Here is a 22553-nt window from a genome sequence, read left to right on the forward strand (position 1 = left end):
ACAGTAGGTATGTTTGTATATCAGTGTTAATGGATGGATTGTGACACCCCTAGTGTCTACTGGATAATGGAACAGGCTTCCATTTAACTGTGAATTAGTTCATGCACCATCTGTTCTTGACTAATGAACAGTAAATGACTTCCTTCCAACAAACTATGCAATTAAATGTAGTACCAGCCAATGTTTATTATGTTGAATGAGTCATAAATGATTAAAGCATCTAAAAGTGAATCAGGAAATACAGCGCTAATCAACTAATGAATGAATGAATGAGAACCATCTTGTACCAGATAAAGCAGTTAGAGATATCTCAGGAAAGCTGATTCACGTGTTGACAGAAGGAAACCCTCTTTCATCATCATCTGTAAGTCCTGCAGGGTCAACCTTTGACCTCCAGAGTTTTGTTGACAGTATGTTTGGAAATCTTGTGCAGTTGTCTGTGATGGAAATGAACTTCTGTTCACTATGCTGCGTCATACATGAGCACACACGTGAGGTACAACGACGAAACACTTCCTTCCCTCTAACCTACCGGAGTTAAACTTCAACCTGATTTGTTTTGTCATAGAGGTCGAAGTTCATCCAGCACACAGGGCAAATATTTGGATTTGTCTATCGGGTGCACTGATTAGCATTTATCTTCTAAAAACGACAATCAGTATTGATGACGAGTGTGATGTGGATAAGGGAATGCCAAGGATTCAAATTCAATTATTGCATCATGTCAAATACTCTTGCTGCTGTTGACCTTCAGACACCTTTTCTCTTTAGTTTTCACCCTCACAAACACTGGGTGGCTTTGCAATAGCAAAATCATTTCCTTTCCAAAGATAGAAACAACGTGTGTTTAAAACACACAATATGATTCAAATAAAAATCATTTCACATGTAAACACAATGTTTTTTTTATCAAAAGCATCTGAAGGTATATTCTGTGCATTATTTTGTCTATTTCTTGCATTTAAAATATTCTTAGTGCTGCTGTTGCTACTGTCATGTGATCTGCCTGTATTCCTGTTCTGTGGATTTTTTGACAGTACAAAGGTAAAAATTAACATGGCGGTTTTACATTTTTTAGGTATTTAGCTTGAACTGTATGTTTGTCATTCCAGGTGGAGGCAGTGAGGCTGATTGCAGAAGGAAAAGCTCCGAGGATCACACAGCCAGAGGAGGGCGCCACATATGAGTGCATCCAGAAGAAGGACAATTCAAAGGTAATACAAGAATAAAGCTGGAAGTCATCATTTGTCATTATTTCAGTGTCCGGTTCTTGACAGCACTGTTTTAATGTTTGCAAATGCCACAATGTTTATGTATTGCATCTGAATACATATGGACAACAGATTCCTTTGCCTGTTGGCAGATTGACTGGAACCAGTCTGCTGAGGCTATCCACAACTGGATCAGAGGGAATGACAAAGTTCCTGGGGCCTGGGCAGAGGTGGACGGACAGGTAACAGCTCACACTGCGTGGGAAGACAATCCCTCATACTGTCCTAATGAGGCAATTTAGTTCTGGTTATCTGTTGTTATAAAAGGTTTGTACCTGATTTGATCATGAGTAGATGGAAACACTTAAATGCTGGGGCAAAGTTTGCAGAAACTGCCTGCAGCTCAGATTGTTTTTCATCACAGTAGCTAATACAGAAAGTGTTAAGTAGGGATTTTTGTGCTGCTGTAACACAACACCACATAACTGATTCCAACAGATGGAACAGCTGCTGAATTCTTGTCTGCACTAACATTTCCCCCCTTTCCTTTTGTAGATAGTGACCTTCTATGGCTCCAGTCTGGTGGATAATGGCACAGCAGCTAATGGTCAGCCCTTGGAGATCCCCGGAGCCAGCCGACCCGGCATCGTCACCAAGACAGGCCTGGTGCTGTTTGGCAATGATGGAAAGTCGGTAAGCAACATTCTAAGCACAATTTTACTAACAATATCCAACTTATATTCAAAATCAGCATCTGTCATTTATGGTGTTGGAAAGAAATGAGCATCTACTGTATACTTCTTTTAACCAACAGCTGCTATGAAAGAAAGGGAGAGCAGCAATAGTTCACTCAAATTCAAAGGCCAATAAATAAAGACACTATCATGTCCTTTTGGTGTCACATAAAAGTGCAAATCAATACAGTTGTGTCTTAAGAAATAAAACTTTGCATAACTATTTAATGAAACAGGTGTGTAGGAGTGGATGAGCCCATCAAAAAAATGAAAAGTTAACTTCAACACTTTGTCTCAGAAATCATGCCAATGTATTGTGCTATTAAAAGAGTGTGCAGAATGTCTGATAATTGGAGCCTATCCCAGCTGTCATTGGGCGAGAGGTGGGGTGCAGGACTGGTCGGCAGTCAATCGCAGGGCTGGCATATAGAGAGACATACAGACGGCCAACTTTAGAGTGCTCAATCAACCTAATGAGCATGTTTTTTTCTGGTGGGAGGAAGCCGAGGAACCCAGAGAGAACCCACACATGCACGGGGAGAACATGCAAACTCCGCACCGAAAGGCCCTGACTGAGAAGCGAACCAGGGACCTTCTTGCTGTAAAGCAACAGCGCTAACCCCTGCGCTGCCGTGCAGCCACAGTGGAAACATTCAGGGAGTAATGTATATAACCTGACGTCCTTCTTATGGACACTGAAGTTTGACTCTTAGAAACCAGTGCTTTTTCTTGTAATTCTACATATCGATAACACCCCCAGCCACAGACATAAGAAAGCAGTCCCCAACGTTAGCCACAAGCCCCAATGTAAACTGGTTCTTTTCCCTGGTCCAGCTAAGAGTTAGCTCCAAGCTGGAACCAGTTTTTGTGGCCCAGACCCAGTTATTTGGCTATGGAAAAACAAAGAACTGATGCTTGGTTAAGCACTAGTCCTGGACCAGCCCTAGAACCAGCTTTGTAGAAAAAGGGTAACTGTGGCCGTGGAGCATCATCAGATCAGATCCAGGAAAATCCAAACTTTAAATAGATGTTGCCATACTTCCGTTTTTTCTTTTTACTCAAGCATCGTTCTCCTGTGTCACACATACCGTGTATATGATGCCGACAGTGATGACACACTTTTCCCCTTTTTTTCTCTTTATATATTTCCATGTTCACATAACTGTTTTACAATAACTTTATAGCACTGAGCATTGGTAAAAGAAAGTACAGCTGAGGTATAAATACTGTAGTCATACAACAACATACATGGTAGGAATCACAGACATTTGTATAAGATGTTATGGTGGTCAATAGTTATGTAAAAACTGTTGTAGAGTCAACTGAAATGACAGTAACTGAATGAACATAAATAACATAAGAAACACTGACCTGATTAACCAGATAAAAATCTTATTTTAAGATGTATGGGGCTGTATTGCTTAAAATAAGTAAATAATCTAACTATGGGGCATGCAAAACTGACTTGAATCTCTTAAAATGAAATGTACTTACTAACGACATCTCATTTAAAGAAACTCGGCAAGTAAACTTTGCTTGCTTCATTGTCAGATTTTCTTAAGAGCAGACATTCATATTAGCTTTCTACATCTTCAAATGATATCTTTCTGATGACCAAGGCTTCTACGTGTAAAGAAACGACCATAAATAAGACAAATACACTAGCGCAGGTTTGAGTTTCTGCAGAGAGGTCAGAACATGGAGGAGGACGTGGAAGGAAAAGTGCAAACACCAGTACATCTGAAAATGCAGTAAAGTGGTCCATGATTTTAGAGAGGCAGTACTTATAATACTTCAGCATGCAGCTTCTCCTAAAACATTCACAATCATGGATTAACATGAAATGTATTAGACTGACAAAGATGTGTCTTGAGCACTCAGAATCGAACACTGTTCAGCAGAAAAGGTGATATGAGCTTATTGTGGTTCATAATCATATGATATGAAGAGTTTGATATTTTGGAGAGGTGCTTTCCAGGACTAAATGGAAATAAAAAAGTAAACCGCAACTGCGTGTTTGGTTTGTAGAGCTGGAGTTAGCAAACAGTTAGTCCAGCTTAGCAAAAAAGACTGCTAGCAATGGTTAACAGTTAGCCTGGCATTGTGCAAAGTTCAATACTGCAGATTTGAGCCCCCATAAAGCCTACTATTCAGTAGGTAGCCAGTCAAAGTGATTTCCTGATGAGATATAAATGGTATAAATATTTTTTCAGAAATATTATCACTGTCGGCTAAGCTTTGAAAAGTTAGAGTCCAAGCTGACTAAGTTGACTAATTTGAAAAAGGTTAAAGTCCCTGTAAAGTGAAATCTTTATTTTAGATTTGCTGTATGACAGCCCACTGTTATGAACCACCAGGCCAAATTTCAGTCAGGAAAAAATCTTTAAGTTTTTAAAATTAAGCTTCAAATCATGAAAAATGAGCCAGTAAAATCTGTTCTATTTTGTGGGCGTGTCTTGGATGAGCTGAAGCCACACCCACTCATGAGAAATACCGTCCTTTCAATTAAAAAAAAATGTGTCTGTTAGCTGAGATGACATTAATGCTAAACAATGAAGTTTTGCAGGATTTACTGTAACTTCCTGTTAAACTCTCAGTTCATTGTGAATTAATCATAGAAATTAACTCCTAGCAAACTAATACTTTATTTTAAGTGTAGGTTTGAACATAGCAGGCTAGCTGTTTCCTGCTAAGTCTCTATGTTAAGCTATGCTAAACCCCCTCCAGCTCCATGCACACCTAATATTAATCTTTTCATGTCACTCTCTGCAACTAAGGCTGGCTACACACCAGACAATGTTAGGCCATGCTATGGGCCTAATTTTTTTTTTTTTTTTGGGGGGGGGTTGAATGCAAAGCTTGCTGCAGTTGATTATTTGTCCAAATAATCCTGAAATGTGCAGTCAGGTTTCCCACATGTCTTTAAATTGTCTTAAAAAGTCTTATTTTACCAGTAAGAGGTCTTATATCACTAGACAGGTGCTTGAAAGCATAGAGTCATTAAATGTGACCAAAAGGTGTTGCTGTCCTAAGTAATTCGACATTTCATAAACACTGCATTAAATCAGGAAATTCAGCCCTTACTTGATATACAGAAAAAAGTTTGTTTGAGGATCAGGTCAGTATACTTGACTACGCTTCTGACCAAACAAATCCTTCTTTTATTTTTAATCTTTATTTCTAGTTCTGAGATTATAATTCTGTTAACTGGGAACATGAACTGTGTTGGTTTTTTGTCAAGTAAATGTTATATGCTTCTATACAGTAACTTTTGTATAATAATAATAATGCAAACATTGCTGTTTGTTTTATTAGGTGTAGAATTTTGGTTTGAAATCCTGAGTTTTATTGGATCAGGCATCCTGGATCATGAATGCATATTGGATGTTTGTGACAAACAAACAGCTTCAAAATCAGTTTTTCAGTGAGTATGAGCATTTTACTTGTGGACAGACAGCATCTATTTATTAATATCTATGGGCAGAAGAACTACACATGCATTTTATTTTGACAGACTTTTAGTGGAGAAAAATCATGAATTTTGAATGTCCAGTGAAAACTAAATTATATTTTAGTCTTGTTTTAGTCTCCTTGATGAAAACTAAACCGCTTTCGTCAAAATTTTCACCATCAAAGATCTATTTTAGCCAGTCTTAGTCCCCTCTTTCTTATGACAAAAGTTAGTTAACAAACTTTTTTGGTCATAGTTATAGTCGACAGAATAACAACGTTTACAGCTCACAAACAAACTATGACCCAAGCCAAGTGGGATACAAAAAAAACAGCTTGTGGAATTATGGCAACAACATGAGTACTTGTAAAATGTCTCATGCAAGACCACCATAACAGCGCTGACCAATGACTGTCCTTTAATTTAGTTTTTCTTTTAAAGTCATGTTTGATCACACTAGTTGTGGTGAAATCTCATGTCTTGTGAAATTGTTACAGCAAACGGCAGGTGTGTGGTCTCAGAAAGTCTGTGTTTGAGGATTACAGTTCTAAAATAGGTTGAAATTGTTTTTATGTCTGAAGTTAGCAGGGTTTTAAAAAATTGGTTACGTTTAAAAATTTAGTTAGTGTGTAGCCAGCCTAAGCAGACTCAATTATTCTCAGAGTTCAACTATGTGCTTTAAAAAAAGTAATTTTCACAATTGTAGACCGTTGAATAAGTTTCTTGTTTAAGTCTGATTGTATGAGATTTTTAGTTTGCCTGCATGATAAGGAAGCCAAACCTTATGGACACATTTTTAAGGTAACTCTTTAAAAATAAAAAAAGTACTGGTATGAGTATAAAATATATTTACACAAGTTTCAGAAACATTTTAAAAGATACATAAAAGTCTTTCTACTGTTTTCTAAGCTTCATGCATCATGTTATAAAGTTTTCAGGCAGGACTTTGACTCGTGGACAGTTTGACCCCGTGAACTTTTCTCATGTGTCTCTTCATCAGCAGCCTTTCAGTGAATAACTCGTCACAATCCCCACATTTGTACGGCCTCTCCTCTTTGTGTTTGGCTAAAACGTGTTTCCTCAGCGTTGAGCCCCTGTTGAAAGATTTGTCACAGATGTGACAGCTGAACGGCTTCTCTCCTGTGTGGGTTCTGATGTGCTCTGTCATGTGTCCTTTCAGTTTGAAACACTTGCCACAGAAATGACAGCTGTACGGTCTCTCCCCTGTGTGGACTCTCATGTGGTTCTGCAGATTGCTCTGACAGGGGATGTGTTTGCCACAGATGTGGCAGTCAAAGTTGGTCTTGCTGTCTTGAGACTTACTTTCATGCGTCTTGAGATGCCATGTAAGCACAGTTTTTTTGGTGAATATGTAGTTGCATATGTGGCATCGGTAAAAGGTGGTGCTCGTTTTCTCCTCTGAGTGCTCCGGTTCCTCCTCAGGCTCTGGGGTCTCCTGTTCTCGCTCTCGGCTCTCCTCTGCAGCCCTACAATCTTCTAACTGCTGCACAGTTTTGATGAGCTCTTTGGTCAAAGAGTCACCATCATCGCTGTCCTCTGCTGAAGGTTGCTCCTCGCTACCGTTTATCCACAGCTCCTCCTTTTGCTGTTCAGGCTCATCCTTCACCTGGGATGGACCAGCCTCCTCTTGGCACACGCTTGGGCTCCACTCTTGCTTTTTAGGGAGGATCTCCTCTGTAGGTGTAGGTGCTGTTGATGCTCTGGCATCTGCAAGGAAAGAAACAGAACTTTACAATCTTTCAGTACATGATGAAGTAATGAACACCAAAATATTCATCTACAAAAATCAGCAGCAGATTTTTGTGTGCACGCAGAACTAATTACTTGAAATTGTTCAATATTACAGACCCAACACACATTTATATAGGCTCACTCATTTTAATAGAGGAAAGCAAATTATCATCTTAAATTTCTAAAATTAAGTGTACAAGAAAATTAGGCTAAACCACAAACTGAGTCAGAGGTATTTCAGTTTCAGCTGTTGAAATTTTGAAGTTTGAAGTCTGTGATCAGACTTTTCCACCACAGCACCCCCGTGGGATGTCATAGGGCAGCTTAGGGCTGTGCTTCCAACACAGACAGAGCAAAGTGTGAGCCTAAATCCTTGGAAGACATCCTTGGGAAGATTGTTAAATATAATCCATTTCAAATAGGTAAAACCAGCAGGTAGATCTGTTTTGATCTTGAAAAGCAAGACTCTGTAGTCTGGGACTTATTAGAACTGTAAAATTGGAATGCACACAGAAGAGATGAAATTTGAGGATATTTATATGTATTTTGTTCTAGACCTTATTTTTGATTGTCATTTTCTTTATGTCTTTTTATCTCATATTCAGATGTATTTTCAAGCTTTTTGTACCTTTATTGTAGATAGAATAGTGGATAGAGTTAGAAACTAGGGAGAGAGTGAAACGAAAGGAGCCAAAGGCTAGATTTGAACTTGGGCTGCCCACTTTTAAACAACAGCCTTCATATAAAGGGCATGCAGACATCCACAAGGCTAGTGATTCCCAACCTTTTTGCATTGTGCCCCCTCTTCACAAATCTAGAAGAGGCGTAGCTCCCCAGGACCCACATGAAAAAAGTGACATATTGCTGTCAAAAATACACAGAAAGTTGATCTGTTTTCATCGTTTAAAGCCAAACACAATAGCCCAAACCACAAGTTTTATTAGTAAAAGACTTTGGTATGAGCCATTCATATGGGTTTTAGCATAATTTTAAGTAGTTTGAGTGAACCACAGGTTGGGAACCAAAGCACTAGGCTATCAGCACCCAAATATATTTTGTATTCAATGCCTTTAATGCTATCAGTGTTCTCTTTTAAGGTCTATAAACACTCTGAATTGCTTTGCCTGTAAATGATGCTTTATAAATAATCCTCCTTTACCTAGCTGCCTCAAAGCAACATCATCCTCAGGAACAGGCAAACCAGTCAATATGTAAAAACAGACCAACTATGTTAAAACTAGAACAACTAACAGTCAAAATGTTGATTGAATTAATCAATGGCAATGATTGTTTACAGGAGGGAAGTTTAGTGTTTTTTTTTTTTTTTTAGAATCTACACAAAGATGTGTCACGTTGTAGATATCTTTTCACGTTCACGGTGCATTAAACTTTTATGGGTTTTTGATTTGTAAATATTGAACATATTTTTGTTAAACCTCAGTTTATTTGTTCAAGGATGATAGTGTTTTTGCTGTCAGTATGCATACTTTCTGTGGTGCTTCATTGTGCTGCCCATATGGGGGGAAAGGGAAAGCCCTACTTTCCCCAACTGCTTGGGGGGCCGGGCCATGTAAGCCAGCTATGACATTGTTAAACCTTAAGAGGTTTTTCTTTACTGTGAGAATTCACAGTAACATTCTGTATGCTGGAAACTGTTGTCAATGTAAAATGTAGTTTTAAATTTGGAATTTCCCATATTTTGAAAGCAGTAAGCCTTTTCTTTTAAATTGTAGGGATAAATCAGTACCTCCTTTTTCCAGACAAAGCAAAAGCCAACACAGTATACAAGTATAGGAAGGACATAAACACTTAGTACAGGGTTCCTACAGACCTGTAAAAATCAAGATTAAGACTTTTTTAAGACCTGAATTGAGAAAAATTAAAACTGCTTTTGGCACTGTAAATGGTTAAAAATGAAAGGCATGAGATTGCTTGGTATGCCATGGCTGAATTTTTGATTATGAATTTTTTATTGTATGGTATATTTATCATAACATATTTTCGCAGCTGTGCTGAGCTGATTCTTAACATTTTATTAAAAAGTAGGTTCATACTTTCTTTCTGGAACAAGCCTTTAAAATAAGGCTTCAAGAATTTTTAAGTGGGTACCTGGTAGCCTAGATGTTTGAGAGCTGGACTAGTGTTTCACAGCAGTGCCAAGTTTATCAAAGGGGAAAAATTATGCAAAAATCACTTTTTCAGGCTTTTCTAACAAGAATATCTGCCCCTGGCCTGTCCACATTCCCCTCAAATACCAGAAAAATCCATTACCCTTTTCCGTCTCTTTCTTCACCTGTCAGAGAATGTGTGCTGAAACAAGCCGTTCTCAGATTTTACCCTTATGACCTCACATGGGGAGAAAGCACCCGCCCCAAGTTTAGTTGGCCCTCCCCGCTTTTAAAAAAGTTCCACCCTCCTCTCCTGATCTTCCTCTCAGCTACCAGCTGACATGCTGGATAGCTCAGTGGGTTACCCTGCTGACTTTTGATCTGGGAGATTGATGGTTCGAATTGTAGTGAGGTCCTTAACTTTGGATGAAAGTGTCTGTAACATCAGGAGTGCCAGTCCATTTCCTGAGAGGGGTGTGGTCAGGGGCGGAGTCAGACAGCCCGTTAACATTTAAAGCCACAGGCACAGAAATGGCTCGTTCTGAGCAGGGCTGAAACAGAGTAGTTTTTAGACGTGCAAAAATCCAATACTACAGTGTTTTTTTCAGCAAGTCTTCACAGGTATGTTTTGGACTAATAAGAACAATATAAACTTGTCTTAAAAGGGCAAAATATGTCCCCTTTAAATCACTGTGAGCCTGAAAGAATCAGAGAGGAGTCTCGTGTCCTTCCCCCTGGAGAATATTTATGAAACAGTTTGTGGAGGAAGATGATTAAAATCGTATAATGTAGAAAAGAAAAATTGGATAAGGACATGTCTTAGTCAATGTGCCATCTAAAATTTTAGACCACTCACTGGCAATAATCAGACTTTTTATGGCCTTAAATTTCAAATGTGCAATTCAAGACTATTTAAGACTTATCAAGGATCTGCAGGAACTCTGTTACTAGCACCAATAAAATTGCTAGAGTTGTTTTAAAGTTTGTTTTCATTTCATTAGATGTTTGTCTCTCCTCTACCTAGTTTGCAGTCAGCTATTACTTTTGTCATCCTCATTTATGTTGAAATATCACCAAACTGCAGACATGGCCCAACTCCAGAGGCCTCCATCATGCTGTAAAAGCAGATGCGTGTAAACAGGGAAAATGAGGGTTTCTGTAAACGCACATGCGCGCTACAGCTGCAATCAGTTGTCAAGCACAAGTTTGCAACAGGTTTCAGGTTGTCACAGACAGCTGGATTTAGAAAGAGGAAACATTATTCTTGTTTGGAGGGCTATCAGTGCCAGTTTCTTAAAATAAAGTCATACTATTAATTTTGATTTTTCACAGCTCACATTACCACAAAAAAAGCTGTGCAAGATCAGTCTTGATATAACATCGATATCTGCTGAGAATGATTAATATTCCACAGATAAATTCAGCTCCTACAGCCTCTAATTTCTTGTGGAAATTTAAAGCGCAGCACTTCCTGCTCATGAGCGTAGCTGGAGCCTTTTCAGAATGATATTTCTATTTCCTCTTTTTTCAACTACATCTGTATCTTGGAAACGATTAAGACTTTATCTATTTTCTCAAAGTTTTAATATGGAAACTTCAGCCCGTAGACTCTCCTGTCTCCACCTCTGTCAGCTGTACATCAGTGCTTGGCTCATGGAGGAGACAGGATTAAAGCTTCCATTTTAAGGTTGGAAAAGACAGTTACAATCGCTTTAAGAAGCAGATAAAATTGAAAAAGGGGAAATAGAAATATTTTTCTGAAAAGGCTATCCTTTTATGCTGCTCTGCAGGAAGTGCTGCGCTTTCTGAAAAAATACAGGAGAAATTAAAGACTGTAGGAAAATTAAATGATCTTCAAGGTTATCTTCGTTGTAACAGGATTGGTCTAGCAAAGCATTTTTGTGTTTTTATGTGCCATTAAATTTCTCTGTCGTGCTACGATGGAGATGAGGAGGAGGAGGGTTTAGTGAATAATTACTCTAGTGCGCCCCTGTATGATTAAACAAAAGCATATGAAAAACAGTGAATGTGCGGCCATAAATCACTTTACAACAGCGTTTTTGTGTTTCCTTCCTTCTCGTATCGATGGAGATTGTTTTCAAATGTTGCCATCTAAACGTGCCGTCCTCACATGACATCATGAGGGGAAAATCTGAGAACAGCTTGTTTAAGCACACATTTTCTGAAAGGTGGAGAAAGAGAGGGGAAGGGAATAGATTTTTCCGGTATTTGAGGGGATTGTAGACAGGCCAGGGACACATTTTGTTAGAAAAGCCTGGGAAAGTGATTTTTGCATATGTCCCCTTTAAGGCGGCCTGGGTTCAAGTCCCACCTTTGGCACCAATTCCTGTGTGTCTCTAATCCCTATTTCCGACTCTATCCACTGTCCTCCTCTATCAATAAAGGCATGAAAATAAATCTTTAGAAAAAGGTTGGGTGCAAAAAGTCTAATGAGGTACTCACACGAAGGCCAAACACCCTGTACCACACTGAAGCAAGGTTTTCCTCCCTCTCCAGTCCCCAGCTAGCCTGCACATACATTACTTAGGTCCAACAGAGCCCTGATGTGTCATGATGTAATATGACACATGCAGTAAACAAGTCCCTACAAGAATCAAGGTCACAGAGTCAGCACAATAAAGAAATACACAAACATCATGACAAAAACTAAACTTTGGCTTTGAGTCATGTTGGTCAGATACTGCTCTCTAACATTTCATTAATATTTAGAATTAAGATGAGCGGTCATAACTATCATACATAGCATGCTCATTGTGCACTTAGCAACCTTACCGTGCCAAAGCACGCCTCTTTCATGGAAGTATTCTGTGCTTGAGTGTGATCATTATACTCCCAAAAATGACTGTTGTGGTTGAATCTCTATAAAAGGTTGGCTGTAACTTTATCAACGAGGACATACGGATGGATCATGAGGCTTCACATTGAGAAGCACTGTTTAAAACACCAACAGAGAATATTTTTTTATCAGTCTAAAAGCCATCGGTTTATCAGTACTTGTTTTCCCTAAAACTCAATAATCAGCATGATTATTCTTGTATTTTTTTTTCCTTTGTCAGTTTAAGACATCGCTAGCAATTACACCATGAAAGCGTTCAAGCAGTTATGTGTTTACTTTTTTATTGACACTCCACTTGTCAAAACTGTGCATCACAGGTAATATACAAGAGCAAATAATAAAGTTAGATGTGAATTAAAGGCACACTTAAAGAAATGCAGCTAATCGGAGCTGACAAATAGTGCTAAAAAACATTTTCACAAAAAAACACTTGCCAAAATCCTAAAGGCGTTCAACAATTTGATTGATGACTTTAAGTATCTTTACAATGTAAGAGGACATGTTAGTGCTGTGGATCATAAGTGCTACTTCTTGGAAGCATGTATACAACTCCAGAGATAATGATAATGTACAGTTTTAAAGATAAAAAAGATATCTTTATTGAATCGATTGGGTCTGCTGCTCCAACGGCTGCTCGTCTCCGACAGGGAAATGAACGTCATGGACTGTCCTCATGTGCTGTTTCAGCACAATATAGAGGGGAAAGCGCAGGTCGCACTGCTCACACTTGAAAGGCTTGTTCTCGCCATGTATGCTCCTGGCGTGTTTGCTCAGAGTGGAGGACCTGTTGAAGCCAAGTCCGCAGATGTAGCAGGTGTAAGGCCTTTCCCCAGTGTGGGTCCTGATGTGCTCTTTGACGTGGCTCTTCAGTTTGTATCTGTTGCCACAGATCGGGCAGGGATATGGTTTCTCAGTGTTGTGTGATTTCATGTGGGTGAGCATATGATACTTGGTGTAGGTCGTCTTATTGCACAGACAGCACGTGAATGTCCTGTTGTTGAACTTTGGAAAACGTCTCGTTGAGTGAGCTGCGATGTGCAGTTTCAGGTTTTCTTTTTTCCCAAAAGGCTTACCGCAGATATTACAAAAGAACATGTTTTTCTTCCTTGTGTAAGCTGAAGACACTCGGTAGGATGGTAACGGCTGTTCCTCTTGTAATGGCATCTCATACTGTAAGTGCTCTCCCACTGTTACCACTTGAATGAGATTGTCAGGCTCTGTATCACTCTGATCACCAACTGTCACTATTTCAGTTAGGTCATCATGCATCTTATTTTCTATGCTCTCCCCGACTTTGACCATTTGAGCCAACGAGTCCGTCATGCTGCTGTATGCAGAGCACACAGGCGTCTCCTCAGGCTTGTTCCAGGGTTCAGTCTGTTCTTCCTCAAAGGGCAGGGTGGCTGGCTCCTCCTCACTGAGAAAACACTGCTTCTGCGTCTGCTGCTCCTGAGCACAAACCTCCTGTGTCGGTGTGGGCAAATCAATCTGCCTTGTATCTGCAACAGTGGATAGGAAAATGGTTTTGGTAGCAGCTTGAAAAAACCTTCTCAGATCACACATGAACTAGACGTTAGGAAACGTTTGGTTCCCAGCGGTGAAGCTTGTCTTAGCAGCAGCAGAGAAATCCAAAGCAAGTTATGGTTTGAGCACAGTGAGTAGAGCCTTCAGTAGAGAAGAAAGCCTCTAGTAAACAAATTAAATGAACTAGAGCGCGCCAAACCCTGGAAAATACGACAGATAGCACATGCATGTGATGCATATGAATTATGATGTATTCAGAATTAGCACTAAAAGTTCTCAGTAATACACTTGTAATAAATATCTACACAGGAAGTGATGTGAAGTGATTCCAAATTGTTTCAACACTATTTTAGACTTTAAGGCATATTCCTCTAATAATGCAAATACTTTGGCTAGAAGAGATCAATTATTCATTGTACTGCTGTAATTTAACAGAGAAAAAATTCAACTTTTTTTTCTATTAACCTTGGATGTTTGATGCTATTAGAGATGGACAATGAGTTTTTTTTTTATTATTGGAACAGTCGATAACTTATTTTAAAAAATAAATTTAAAAAAGAAATGGAAATCCAAAATTTCATGCGGCTGAAAGTATATTCTTGCCATTATTTTACCGAAGCCTGGCTGTAACGCAGCACTAATCACCAGACGGTGGCTGTAGCACATCTCAAAGCTGTTTGCTACCCTGCATTAAAGGACAAAAGAAGAAGAAATCAATGTCTGCTGTCACATCTGTAGCATCACAGTCTGTAGAGGGGCTAAGAAACAAGCTCTGCTTCTCTTAAGTTAAGAAAAAAATATTCTACTTGGGCTGTCAAAAGATTTACATTTTTTTTGCGATTCATCTCAGGATTTCTTCAGTTAAACGCAATTAATCGAACTCTTTTTATCACATTCTTAAATTCCACTATTTGCATTTTGAACTATTTTTGTCAAGTCAGATTTTCCTGCCGTCTTAAAATAAGATTAACTGGCTTACAGTTTGGATACAGACCTGCTTTGACAGGTAGATTAAACACTTTAACATGCACTGGACTACCGAAAAAGGAACTTTTATATAATGAAAGAAAATAAATTAAAAGTTAAAAGTAAAAAGTAAATGTTTGGTAACACAAGGTTCAGATGACTTCTGGCATGTCCACAGAGCTGTCTGGAAGTTTGTTTTTTTTTTTTTTCCTCAGTGAACTGAGACTTTAAGGAGGAGTGGTGGTCTTATTTAACATCACTGTGGCTGCAGGGAGTTGTGATACAGCTCAACCAGAATTTGCTTAAAGGGACGATAAGCATGTGATTTAAAATAATAGAGCACTAATTGTGATCGTAGTTAATCATGATTAAAGCGATTAACCTTGACAGCCCTAACTTATATGCAAATGATCAAATAAACAATGTTGATATCTTAGATTGTTTAATTGAAATAGATAGAATCTATGCTATACCAAATAATGGCAATGTCTATTTTATGCTAGGCTAACAAATTTACATGTAGATCCTGGTCCTGGTTAAATTGTGCAAGACAGCATGCTCTTATAGTGGATTCAGTTTGGGTTTAGTTGAATATTTAGTTGATAATGCTGAATCAAAATGTTCATATGTGTTATGATGAATGTTGAGAAGCTAATGTTAGCATATTGTTAACCTTCAAGTCAATTCCACTATTTTCTCCATTCAGCTCTTTACTATTCATAGACAATGTTAGCAGGTAAAAACAATAACAACACAAAGACAATGCAAATTTACATGTTAGAATGGGCCAGTCCACAGTAAAGTTACTGTATGCTACATTATTTCAACTAAGTGACAAAAATGCAAGAACCTATGCTTACTATTAGTGCTGCATGATTCAATAGTAATGTGTGATTGCAGGTTTACTGGAAAATATTGCAGTTTGTGATTGCAATTACAATATTAAACATAACTAGTATCACTAGTCTACTTGTCTAGTTATTAAGGAAAATGCAGTGAATAATTATTGGTTTGAAGTGTGTATATTTCAACTCAAAACATATAAGTATTACGTTGCATATAAAATAAAAATACAAAAGCTTAAGTTTTTATAGTAGTTCTTCCAAAATATATTAAGATTTCCCAAAATATAAGTTTTTCCTTTTTAAAAAATAAAGGTACTTTAAAGTGCAAAAGTGGCACTGTTGTAAACTTAAATTGCTTTCTGTAGATGAACCCTTCAACTACCACTGAATACAGAAATAACTGCAGCCCTGTATGTTATTGAAACAGCCTGACATTGTGATTGAGACTGTGATTATTTTGCCCTAATTACTATTTTTTTTTAAATCATACAATTACAAAAGTGCCAAATGCATGGGCAAATTTGCAACTAGGATTTGGGAAAATAATCGAATTACATTTTTTTCCAACCAATATCGCGATTGCGATTTGTTATGCAATTATTTCTGAAGTTCCTCAGCTTCTTTGTTTTCCAACAAACACATGCAATAAATCATTCTATATCACAACTGACACACTATTAGATTAAACAAGGGCTAAACCATTTTGAAAAATAAAGTGATGATTTTGATTTGTATTGCAAATTGGATATGAATTATTGTTTTGAAAGGAGTTATCATTTTTTTTGTCATTCTCGTATTCAATTAAAAAAACTACAAAAATGAAGAAAACAGGATTTTTTGCAGAATATTCTAAAAAAAAAGGCACTTGAATGACTGCATATGTAATGAACAACATCTGTGCTATAAAAAGTGGTATTTTGACACAAATTTCAGGTTAAAAAAAATATTGCACCTTCGGCGATTTGAAGAAATGCAGTGGGCCATGTTGCAATTTAATCTAATTTGCAATTAACTGCCCAGTCCTATAAGCAACTCTTCACATGCATAGCATCCATCCTTTGCTGTAGTTCTACTAATGATAGATATTTAGAAAGAGTGTGCAGAAAACTGAGGATCCTTGATGATGATTTTGAAGTGCTTATAATATTAAATTGCATTGCTGACAGGATAATCACAATGGAATTAAATCACAAGACCTGTGGAGTTTCACAGCCTTTATATTAGTATAAACAGGCATATGGGTACATTTCAAAAAGTTCAATGTAAGAAGCTGTGGATCAACATCCCTGTTTTTAAAGCTTTTTTATTCCCTGCCTGCATCAGTTTTGGTTATGTTCACCCAGGGGCATTACAACTACGGATGCATGACATTGTATTTTTGCCGATATTCGATATGCCGATACTTACAGATTCATTTTAGCGGATACTGATATTTAGATACCCTTTTTGGACAAAAATGTTAGTCCTTTTGGATACTTTAAGGTTTAAGGATGACCAAGGAAACAATTTTTTGTCCTTAAAAAACACTTTCAAGTTTAAAGAATGAGGATAAATAAAGACAAAGACCTCACCTGACATAGATCTGTTGGTTCAGACTAAAACTCCACTAATTTATTAGTATATATGGACAAAATTTACAGTCGACATATGCTGCAATACACAGGTAGGATATCGGCTGTAAATATTGGCAGAAATTTTGATATCTGCTGATACCGATACCAGACCTATAATATTGGGCGTCCCTAATTACAACACCTTAATACCTAAATGTATTTAACAAGACAACTAAAACTTAAGTGCTTTTTTTTTTAAATAAGAACAAAAAAAAATGGATGAAAGGATTGGTGATCATGGATCATAAGTTTGCTTAGAGCTGTCCTTCAAGCATACACTGTTTGTTCTACAAGTGTAACTTTATAAAAGCAATATCACAAGAGGGAGTCTTGTGTTGAAAGTCCATGCTGCTGGGTTTAGGTCGCAGGCAAGATGCAACAGGTGGCAGGCCTCATGCCTGTGATTGTTTCTCTGTTATTTGGTACAAAATCATGACCTAGTGTAAGTACTTCAGACACAGCTGATACAGGCATCAAATAAGTAGTTTAAAAATGCAGATTATCAATGTTTTTCATCCAAAACAAGTAATTCTACCATTTTAATGAAAATGAAAAGTTTCAGAGCAACATTTTTCTGCAGTGTTGCTACTTTATTATGCCCACTATCACCGTGCACCACCTTCTTTAGCAGAGGAATACATACTGTGCAAAGTCCCAGTAATGTAGTTCTCAATGTCAGCACTCATGGAATGTAAACTGTCCAATCACATGACTTTGTCATTATTTACACTATTTAATTTACAGCTTGGCCTTTTCTTTGATAACAAAACCCTGTTGGGTGGTACAGTTAGGCAAAAACGTGTCACAATTGAGTCGTACAGTTGTTCTTTTAAGTTACTACCCTCTGCTGAGATGGAGAACACCATAATCAAACATACAAGTTCAACTGGATACATAATTCATAGTTTTATTTTGGAAATTAACCGGAAATGTCGAGCTCGACTACAGCCTCCTACCCTACCCTACCATTAGCTCAGGAAAGGTTGCTGTCATGGTTTGCTAACGTTGAACAGTGCACTGCACAGAAAAACACTAGGCCTAAGCTAGCAATGCACGGTGTTTTCGTCAATGTTTTCCTGTAATGTCAGCTGACTAACCGTGACTGACGTGCTGTGAGTTGATTGAGAAACATACCTGCCCTGTGCAGCCTTATCTCCGGTTTGTAGACCAAATCCAGCAGCCGCTGTAACCTCTGGTTTTCCAGTTTGGTTCGGTACACCTCGTCCTGGTAGTCTATTATGGTCTTCTCGACGAATCCATAGATATCTACTGCTGCTGCGGTTAATTTCTCCGTCAGAAAGACGTTAAATGACTGAAGCGTAACGTTAGCCATCGTGCAGCAGCTCTCAGCTCTCAGAGAAATGAGGAGAGTGCCAGCAGCCAGACGTTGACAAGTGAAGGATAGATAAGAAGGCTCATACCGCCACCTAGTGGACTGGATGAAGTAAAACCTGTCCAGGTATAAATCTCAGACAGACTCAGACCACTTAAACTCCTGGAGTAAAATTTAACCATGACAGTGGCTCCCATACACATCATACAAGATGTACTTTTAAATAGAAATATGCTAAAAAAAGATATTAAATGTTGAACTAGAAATAAGAAGTAAGAAGAACAAGACAGTATTAAAAATAGATATTATTATAGAAACAAGCTTTGTACAGAAAACACTGAGAGCTGAAGAAAATGAAGCAATATGAAAGCACAGTTTAAAACAGTAAAGACACTGCAAAAATATTGCACAGGAGTCCAATTATTGCATTACTGAACCAACTTCTTTGATTCAGATTACAAATTTTAAGTATAATAATAATAATAATAATAATAATAATAATAATAATATTAATAATGATAATTATATGGAGAGGTTTGAAGATACACAGAGTGAAATTGTCCAGGGTCAGTGTTTGACACTCAGAAATAGCTGCAAGGTTGAACGGCCACATGCAGGAATGACTTCCTTTGGTATTTTGTGGTGCATCATGGGGAATCAGTGTTGCACTGAATGTGCTCCCTGCATTAGATTGGCTCAGAATGGAGTGAGTTTTAGATGTTGAAAAATAAAAATAGGCATAATTAACCCACTTAACCACATATACCTTTATTTAACTTCACCTTACATCACCTTTTGTCTTTATAGCCTGTAACTAAACTTAAAACAAAAAGTAAGGGCAAGGCAATTTGTGTTTGGTTCATTATTTCTTTGCTGTAACAATGCTTCTTGGTAATAAATCTTATACCATTGGAAAGCCTGTTTATTAGCCTTTTAAATGATGCCACATTTGTAAGGATCATGCATTTGTGGGATGAGCAGCAGAGCTGAGTATGTGGGTTGTGCCCATGAAAAATGCCCCAAATCTTCTCTGCCAATGCCAAACAGCTGATTCTGCTATTGACTCTTGTTTTGAGCTTCTGGTACCCCCAGGTGCTGCCAATCAGGCACCTGATTGGCAGCACCTGTGAGCATGGGCCCTGCTTCAGTGGTCAGTAGATGTCTGCTTCAAGAATCGGCATGCCACGTTTGACTGATCAGGATAGGGCCCATTGGTTGGGCAACTTCAAGCTGGTGTTCTGCAAAACCAAGTTGCGGCATTGTTTGGAGTGAACCCTAGTACCATCTCCAAACTGAAGGCCAAGTTCCATATAACAGGGAATGTCAGATACAGGCCGCGATGTGGATGTCCCAGGAAGACAACACCCCAAGAACACTGTTTTCTCACCCTGTCAGCAAGAACTCTGTCCTCCAAGATGACAACATTCGCCCCCACAGAGCGGGGTTTATCAGAGACTACCTCCAGAATTTGGGAGTGGAGAGGATGGAATGGCCTGCCAGCAGTCCTGACCTTAACCCCATTGAACACTTGTGGGATCAGCTTGGATGTGCTGTTCTACCAGAGTGACTAACACAACCACGCTGGCTGATTTGTGACAAATGCTGGTTGAAGAATGGGATGCCATCCCACAGCAGTGTGTGAGACCACCATGCTGGTGACCAGCATGAGGAGGAGGAGCCAGGCTGTTGTGGCTGTGTATGGTTCTTCCACACACTACTGAGGCTCCTGTTTGTCAAATGAATAAATTGTTAAATTGTCAATATGTCTTGTTTCTTCAAACTTCAATCATCCAATCCACCAAACACCAAACAAGAGTCAATGGCAGAATCAGCTGTTTGGCATTGGCAGAGAAGATCTGGCACATTTTTCATGGGCGCAACCCACATACTCAGCTCTGCTGCTCATCCAACAAATGCATGATCCTTACAAATGTGGCATCATTTAAAAGGGTAATAAACAGGCTTTCCAACAATATAAGATTCATTACCAAGAAGCATTGTTACAACAAAGAAATAATGTACCGAACACAAATTTCCTTACTTTCTGTTTTAAGTTTATTTCTGTAGGAAACAATTGTAAACAAGTGAGCCTGTGAAAAAAAACATTGTACAGAAACATATTTTATTTATATGCAAATAGAAAATTTTCAATTTATTTTCATTTTATTTTGCATTTAGAAGCCCAGATCGGTGGAGGGCTGCAGTGATGATTGTCCTGGAACTTTCCACATAGGATCTCTGGAAGGTGACCTTCAGGTTCTTGGTCACCTCTTACTAAGGCTCTTCTCCCTCTATTGCACAGTTTGGCCAGGCAACCAGCTCTTGAATGAGTCCTGGTTGTGCCAAGCATCTCTCATTTGAGAATTATGGAGGCCACTGTGCTCTTGGGAACCTTCAGTGCAGCAGAATTTTGAAGTCTTCCCCAGATCTGTACTATGCAACAATCCTATCTCTAAGCTCTGCAGGCAGCTCCGTTGACCTCATGGTTTAGATATGCATTATCAGTTGTGAGGCCTTCTATAGAGAGAAGTGTGATGTTTGGACTCCAGTCAAGGTGTAGAAACATCTCAGCAAAGATCAAAAGAAATGGGAGGAACCTGAGCTAAATTTCAAGTGTTGTTCCAAAAGGTCTGAGTACTTTTGTCAGTGTGATATTTCAGGTTTTTATTTTTAATACATCTGCAAACATTTCTAACATTCTGATTTTTACTTTGTCATGATGGGGTACTGAGTGTAAACATAACAAAATTGAAAAAAGTGAAGGTGGCCTGAATTCTTTCTGAATGCTCTGTAGGTGACATTAGATTTTATCTTGTGCTGACCACATTTGACAGACTTACTACCTCTTTTCTTAAACAGTTGTGTAGGGTGAAACTTTGTCTTTTTTGACATTTCTCTAACATTTATTGATTCATGTGTCCACCTGTGCAGCTGTTGGTGAAGAATCTGCAGTTTGAGGATGGGAAGATGATTGCAGCAGCGCAGTACTTCAGTGCAGGAAGCAGTGCTGCTGTGGAGCTCACACAGGAGGAGCAAGCCTTTGCTGAACAGATGAGGGTAAGACATCATCTGTTTTAAGTGTGATTGAAAAGTAAAATATGTAACTGTCCCATGGTGACAAGGTTGTAATAGTTTCTGAAATTTCATTAGTTTTTACTTTGATTTAGTTTTTAACCTTTTGTTTTAGATTTCAGTTTAGTTTTTATTAGTTTTTCCTGCTGGTTTCTTAGTTTAGTTTTGATTTTGAAAAAATACTTTGTTTAAGTTTAGTTTTTATTAGTTGTGGTGTTAGTTTTAGTTGTTGAGGGAATATGGTACACCTGTCAAGGGCCAGACCCAAAAGGGTTCTTCACTTTTCATTTTATTTATTCAATTTTTATGTTTGTATACAACTCAAGACCTAAAATTAACCATTGTGTGAAGTCTTCTGCAATCAAATCAGGCCACTTTTTTCTCTCCAGGCCTGGGTGTTCATGTGAGACACTGTATTGCTGCCAAAGATTAAAACTAAGGACATTTTGTCTATGATTTTATTTCATTTTAGTTTTGTCTGCACAGAATTTAGTTTAAGTTAGTTTTTGTTTTTCTCATAAAGCTCAGTTTTTATTTAGTTTCAGTTAACTAAAATTATTTTTACCTTGTAGTTTTAGTTATTTAGTTAGTTTTAGTTATCTATAATAATCTTGCATGGTGACACTGTCTGTCCTCACAGGTGGTCTGGCAAAGTATTCTGACAAATGTCAGTAAAATTGAAGACTCCAGTGATTTCTTCAAGTCTGGTGCTGCTTCCATGGATGTTGTCAGGTAATTTACCTGTAGGGGTCTGAGCCTAGTTTGGCTGTTATCGAAAACTTTTGATTTTTTCTTTACATACTCCATAAAAATGTTTTACCATACTTATGTTTGGTATCTTTTTTTAGCACAACTTCCTCTTGATGATTTGATAACTATTTTTTTTACTTTAACCTACTTATTGTCACATTGGGCCTAAAAATACACAAAAATCATCAAATCAGGATTGAAAAAGTATACTATTTATTACAATAAAAACAAACATGCTCTACGAACTGTTTTGGAACTTGAAAAAGTAAGGATAGGTTGCAAATATGAACATATAAAGGTAAAATTAAAATATAGTAAAACTATATCCAAATATATC

At 38.1% G+C, this 22553-nt stretch overlaps 2 protein-coding genes across 3 annotated transcripts in view; one reads left to right on the top strand and one right to left on the bottom strand.

Moving 5' to 3' along the window:
• Positions 1-22553, top strand: part of aldh1l1 (aldehyde dehydrogenase 1 family, member L1) — a 40149-nt gene that overhangs the window by 5399 nt on the left and 12197 nt on the right. The window contains exons 5-9 of the mRNA XM_041782714.1: positions 1113-1214; positions 1364-1453; positions 1767-1904; positions 21326-21451; positions 22107-22198. Of these exons, the coding sequence (XP_041638648.1) occupies positions 1113-1214; positions 1364-1453; positions 1767-1904; positions 21326-21451; positions 22107-22198 (548 nt within the window). The remainder of the gene's footprint in view (positions 1-1112; positions 1215-1363; positions 1454-1766; positions 1905-21325; positions 21452-22106; positions 22199-22553) is intronic.
• On the bottom strand, positions 3083-18442 carry LOC121506813 (zinc finger protein 135-like). 2 transcript variants are annotated; one of them, XM_041782716.1, is made up of 2 exons: positions 18196-18442; positions 3083-7124 (listed from the first exon to the last, which is right to left on the bottom strand). In XM_041782716.1, the coding sequence occupies exons 1-2, from the start codon at positions 18392-18394 to the stop codon at positions 6331-6333; spliced, it is 993 nt and encodes a 330-aa protein (XP_041638650.1). In that variant the 5' UTR covers positions 18395-18442; the 3' UTR covers positions 3083-6330. The 2 variants fall into 2 exon arrangements, with proteins under 2 accessions (XP_041638650.1, XP_041638649.1); XM_041782715.1 differs by lacking the exon at positions 3083-7124 and adding an exon at positions 12390-13612.

This window comes from Cheilinus undulatus, linkage group 3 (genome assembly GCF_018320785.1).
Source record: "Cheilinus undulatus linkage group 3, ASM1832078v1, whole genome shotgun sequence".
NCBI classification, from domain to species: Eukaryota; Metazoa; Chordata; class Actinopteri; order Labriformes; family Labridae; genus Cheilinus; species Cheilinus undulatus.

What these genes read in the sequence shown, in the direction of transcription:
- LOC121506813 (XM_041782715.1), bottom strand. Translation starts at nt 18,394, where the DNA reads ATGGCTAACGTTACGCTTCAGTCATTTAACGTCTTTCTGACGGAGAAA. An exon ending in GATAAGGCTGCACAGGGCAG is followed by an intron (nt 13,613 to 18,195) that starts GTATGTTTCTCA and finishes CCACTGTTGCAG; the next exon opens with ATACAAGGCAGATTGATTTG.